Below are 6,000 nucleotides of genomic sequence, written 5' to 3'. Positions count from 1 at the left end.
ACCAGGGCAACGTGGCGGTTGGCGGAGCGGGGAGCGCGGGCCTGGCGGCAGGATGGTGAGAGGCGGCGGGGCGGGCGGCGAGGGGGCGCGGGGCGGCCTCCGGCGGGGCCCCGCTCTCACCCGGCGGGGCCCCGCTCTGCTCTCTGCCCAGATGCTCTCGCGGGCCAAGCCGGCCGTGGGGGGCGCCCCGCCGTCGGGAGACCGGCGGAAAAAGAAAGGGAAGAAGGTGCCGCAGTTGGAGGAGCTCCTGGCTCTGCGGGACTTCACCGGCGCCATCGCCTTGCTGGAGGTAACGGCCGCGGCGGGGGCGAGAGCAGCAGCGGCGGCGTGAGGCCGTGGCGCCCGTTGCTCCCGCTTTAACCGCGGCGCCGCTCGCCCGGGACGGCGCCTCCCGGCATGCGAGAGGTGCCCGCCGCTCTCCTCGGGTCAGCGGCGAGAGAAGCCGGCCCCGCGGCAGCCCCTGCCCACGGGACATCCGCGGTGCTGCCCGCGAAACGCGCCGCAGGGTGCCGGGCTCTCAGGCGCTGTTGTCCCTCGGCAGTTCAAACGGCAAGTGGGAGAGCAGGAGGAGGACGGCGACTTGTGGATCGGATACTCCGCCTTCCACCTGGGGGACTACAAGAGAGCGCTGGAGGTGAGGCGAGGCGGGGGCGATGCTGTGACAGTGCCGTGCCCTGAAGCCGCGGCAGCGGGCAGCAAGTGCCCTCTGATGGAGGCCAATTCCGCCAGGCTGTTAAAGTATAAAGTAAAATCACACATAGTGCATAAAGCCATTTGGATCAAAAAGGAAGCAGTCTCATAAGAACAGGCATTTTTTTCTTCTAATCTTCTCTACTATATGATTTAATATTTACTCAGTAGCATGGTTTGCCCTTTCTAATGTCATAGCCCATGTTCTAAAGTTTCCATTCCCTTTCTGCAGGTAAATTTGCACAGTTCCAGTTTTTAGGTTTACTTTTAGATTCAACTTCATCATGTAGCTCAGTAATATGCCGACAGCTTGTTTTCCATTCTTACTTCCCAGGCTGATATTTCTGGCCATCTAATATACTCTGTTGTTATTCTGTGTATTTTCTTATATTAGGTAAAATGGAATAAAACTCTGTTATTCTCTGAAAAAAAGATAAATCACAAAAATAAATATTGGTTACTCAAATATATGTAAATCATAAATATTTACATCATGTAGTGCTGCTGTACCTCTTTTGTGCACGAGTCCCTGTGCCATTCCTTCTCTGTTATGTTCATTTATGTCTCTGCTGAGACATAAATTTGTTGCCTGCCAGTTTGCTGTCAATGAATTTGTTGCCAGAGTTACTGGAGTAATCTCTCTTTTTGGTTGTATATTTCTCTGTAGAAACCTAACAAATTTGTGTTGGCCTGCTTGCTGTATACTTCTGAGTCTACACTCATGCTCAGTATAAAATATCTAGGCTAAAATCAGTTTTTCACACAAGAAGAGGGAGTATTGTAGGGCGTGATATGGATATATCGCAGAAGCGGAGCGAGCATATGCTGGAGAAGATCTGGAAAGAAAATGGTCCGTTTGAGTAACGTTTGTCTCACTGCTCTATTTCTGCAGATACAAGTTGGTGGGTCTGTACAATGCTGAACTGTATCAATTAAGCCTACTGGTTTCAGTGTGTCAGCTAGGGAAGGCCTTCATCACAATCCACTGTGAAGTATAGGTGGGCTCTGAGCATTCCACAGCCTTTTAACTTGCATTCACTAGGAGGAATATTTAAAATGGGTCATAATTTGAAGGATTAATGAAAAAGAAAATAAACCTAAATCTCTAAATTTCTAAATCTCTATACACTATAGGTAAACACTTAATTTTATCTTAGAGGGAAATGGCATAATTGTTTCATAATCTATTTCTCTAGAAATTTAAAGTGTTTACCTATAGTGTTGCACAGTTACATGCACAAAGTCCAAAGGTGAGGCTGAAATTGAGTTTATTCAAATTAAATACTAAAACTTCCAAGTAGGTTTTCAAAGATGTTCCACTTCCCTTTCGCTGTAGAAAATTGTACAGAAAACATCTGCTGGCAATAGGATTAATCAAACTGATAGTATCTGAAAAGTATATAATATAGCCATAACTTAATATTCACATTTAGTTGATTTTTGTATGCAGTGAAAGAATAAACACATTGTTTTTGTAGAGATCAGAATTGGTCTGTATTATTAGCTTCACCACTAGGTGATGCTCTTGATTCAGACTTCAGAAACTACTCTGCACAGCCTTTCAGTCTTTCTGCGCTAATAGGGATATTAACGGATTTTTGTATTTCGGGAGATTGATTGGTGAGCTTTGCTTGTTTGTTTATTTTTTTGCAGGATCACAGGGCTTGTATTTTCACATTTCGTATTAATTTTGGCACAGTGATAAGTTGTGATATCTTACTACTTTGGTGATGTAAGAAATGACTCTGTCCATCTTGACTTACTTCCTTCAGGGACACAACATACTGTGCTTTTATTTTCCTGCTTTCTAGTAATCAAAGGATAGTGCCTGGACTCTGGACACTGAATTAATTCCCTTTCAGCTGTATATTTATGTATCTAGCTGTCAACTTCAAGGTTGAAGTATAATGCTGTGTCTCCCCTACTGTGCTACAGGGACCTGCTTGGCACTGTCAGGGACAAATTCCTTGATTATCTCTGCTCTCTCGACTTTGTAGCACTCTTTGGGGTATGCCAAGAGCTCTGTAAATCAAAAACCACAAGTAGAAACTTGTGTGGAGTTCTCTACAGTAATATTGCCTGCAGTCTAAATCATTCATAATCATCAGTGCCTGCAAGGGAAAGCACTTAGTCTGCTATACATTCCTGGTCTGAGACAAACTCGTACCTGTTGGGATTCCACAGAAATTCTGCTGCTCAGTAATCCTTTTATCTTTAATGGGGCCATCACAATGAGCCTAGTAGGCTGGTTGCATGACAGCTTTTGGGTAGGCCTAGAAGTTGGGCTGAGGAGGACATTATTTACTGTAAAAAATGGAAAAGAATGAAAGATACAGACCTCTACCACCAAGAATATGTTGAGAATGATAACAAAATATTTGGCATATAGACATGTGCGATTCTGTTGTCAGAGGCATACGAACCGGTAAGGTTTGAGAGAGCTCTACAGTCGGTTTGACCAGGATCACACTTCTCCCTTCTTGGTAGGCAGATGCCTTTCTCAGAAAGGTATTCCCCTCTTCCCCCCTGCCACACTCCTCCTCCCCCACCCTGCCAAAAAAGGCTGCTATTTCTACTGGTTCATAGCACTGATCGTAAACAGTTCAAGGAAATAAGTCATCAAAGGACCAGCATGAGCTCGTAAGTTGTCGGAGTTTCTTCTGGAGTGCCTTATCTTGTAAGATGAGGCAATCGGGACCTAAGAACATGGGGTTTATAAGACATAATTGAGATACTGGCAGCTTAAGTGGCAAGGAGAGGCACCTTACTAGGAACAGATTTCACAGTGATGCTCTGCGCACACAGATTTGGCTTCAGCAGATGAGATGCTAGCATGGTACAGCTTCCACATATGGTGATGCTTAAAAGTCTTCCTGCATAGACAAATCATCAACTGCACATAGGAGAGCAGAGCGTGACGTGACATCTTGGCCAGAGCCTTTAATGTGTTGTTTCTTCCAAATTTTTGTAAACCACAGCTAGGGCTTCAGACAGTCTTTGTGATCTGCTAATTAGCAAAGATTTGGGAGCAGTTCCACTTCTTTACCAGACAAGACCTCATGCCTACCACAGTTTGGCTCTGCATGGCTTTGGTCAAATAGTGAAGTGTGAAGTAATGGCTCATCCATGAGGAATATCTTGCTCCAGTGCTTCTAGTAGAACTATGAGCATTCAGGACTGCTCAAGTTCCTGGTAGCTGAAGTAGCAAGTAAATAATGGATCTAGCTGAAGAATGTAAAAGACAGGGTACAATGAACATTTCTGTACCTGTGGGGTAACCTCACAAATTGGCCTACTTCTTAGTTTTTCAGGGCCTATATGTGTGTGCTTGGAGAATCTAGAGAATTACTGAGGCTAGAGGGGTTCTGTTCAGTGCCTCCACGTTGTCGGGAGATATCTGTACTCCTAGGCAGTCAACCTGATGGCACAGGTTTACGGAAAGGTGTATGTGCCTCTGTGTTGTATTAGGGTGACAGACAGCGAAGGGTGAAATAGGAAGAAACTGGCGTGCATCTGGTTGGCAAACGTATGCCAGAAGTTCACTCTTGGGAAGGCCATTGGAGACTTTTGGAGACGAGAGAGCAAAGCTCTCCTGTGAAGTATTACTTGAGGGACAGTAATGTTGAATGTCCTTCAGTGAGTAAGTGGGCAACAGCATAGTCTGGGCAAACTGCCCAGAGTTACAAGCTAGGGATGCTAATGATTGCCGTTTTTTGTTTACTGTGTTTCCACAGATTCACACTGGTACTGCTACATCAATGTCTCTGACTTGCTTTCAACGGCCAAGCCAGAACATGACTTGTGTTTATGCACTTTGTCTTTTCTAATTAATCTGTCTGAAGCCATGACCCAAAGAGACCTCTGGGTGCATTTAATCTGAATGGATTTCTGAAATATTCCAGATGGTCCTGATAAACAATAATGGCTTGTCTCTCAGAGCTCTGTGACAGGCCTGTGTCAAGACTGAACTGGCCTCAGTAGGAACAGTTGTCTATATGTACACATTTTCTTAGAAGGTTGTAGGTTTTTGTTTTTGTTTTCTTTTCTTTTTTAAAGTCTTCTCAAAGGACAGTTAGCTTCTGACGGGTTAGTGAGGCTGGATCAGCTTTCAAGGACACATTTTACGAAGAACTTCTCTGTTTGGGAGTGCTGTTTACTTTCACTTGGCAACACAAAAAAAATATGCTTGCAAGCCATAAACTTTGTCACCAGCATGTCTGTTGTGGGCATTCACTGCTCTTTGGGCATGGCTGTAGCACCACATATCTGTGCCTTTCCCCGCAAAGAGAGGAAGATTTCCACCTTAAGATCACAATTTAGCAGACTCCCACAGGGGAGAGGGAAATCCCAATTCATATGTTTGAAAGAAGAGATGGAGTTGGCAGTGTGTGTTGTGAGGGGTGAGAAGTTTATTATGGTTGAGAAGTGCCAGCGTGGCATGACCCAGCATGTTTGCCTTAGGTTACTTGTTGGACATGGCTGGATGGGGAGCAGGGACACCAGCAGGAGGCACTTTCACAGACATGGTCCTTCATAACAATTTTAACGATACCTGGCAGAGAGAAAAATGGAATTGAGGGATCTCCCTAGCTCTGTTTTTAGTACTCTATTTTTATAAAGAACAAAGATATTTATCTTTAGGAGTATCACTGGTCAATATCTGCAAAGGTTTTTATTTCATTTCAAAATAAATTGAAATTTTGACCTGCTCAGGCTTTTACTTTTTCACAAATAACAGGAAGTGAACAGGAACAGTTTACAGGACAATGTTAAAGGTTATATAATGAATGTGGATGTGTTTAAAAAAAATCATAATAAAGCATCCAGGGGCATTCTATAACCATGCTATAAATCTTAAAATGGGAAGTAGTATGGGAAGTGGTGATGTTAAGCACAATTTATTATTTGCTATAATTATATTTTTATCCATAACTATATTTTTATTGATTAGAAAATCTTTAATCTGACCAATACAGACTTCTAGCATTTCTATATTTTAATCTATACTAAACCACTACCTACAGATTGTTTAACAGCTGCTGTACTAAGTATCCACATAGCGACTTGCCTAGCATTTAGGGCTCCCAGACTTTGATTGGAGCAGAATTGGAGCATCCAAAAAGACTGAGGGTTGGTTGCTAGCTTTAAGACTGTTACAATTCAGTTGCATTACCCAGATAACAATTCCCAAGCAGTATACATGCAGCTATGGTAGAGATTTATAGTGCTGTTTGTCTGTGTTGTCTGTTCTATTGCTTTAATCAGAAAAGAGCCCCTAGTGTGTATTTTTTGCCAAAATATAACAATTCA

The 6,000-nt window shown here is 43.6% G+C and overlaps 1 protein-coding gene across 4 annotated transcripts in view; it reads left to right on the top strand.

The window, feature by feature from the left end:
* IFT56 (intraflagellar transport 56) overlaps nucleotides 1-6,000 on the top strand; it is a 49,740-nt gene continuing 43,740 nt past the window's right edge. For all 4 annotated transcript variants that reach the window (XR_015913834.1, XM_088532859.1, XM_088532858.1 and 1 more), the window contains exons 1-3: nucleotides 1-55; nucleotides 152-289; nucleotides 542-634. Coding sequence is in view for 3 of the 4 variants with exons in the window: in XM_088532859.1 (XP_088388985.1) it covers nucleotides 53-55; nucleotides 152-289; nucleotides 542-634 (234 nt within the window). In the remaining variant the exon portion in view is untranslated. The remainder of the gene's footprint in view (nucleotides 56-151; nucleotides 290-541; nucleotides 635-6,000) is intronic.

Source organism: Tinamus guttatus, unplaced genomic scaffold, assembly GCF_059628265.1.
Source record: "Tinamus guttatus ecotype Peru unplaced genomic scaffold, ASM5962826v1 Tinamus_guttatus_pri_ptg000472l, whole genome shotgun sequence".
Lineage (NCBI taxonomy): Eukaryota > Metazoa > Chordata > Aves > Tinamiformes > Tinamidae > Tinamus > Tinamus guttatus.
Note: the sequence above shows the minus strand (reverse complement) of the source record. Positions and strands in the feature narration are given on the sequence as shown.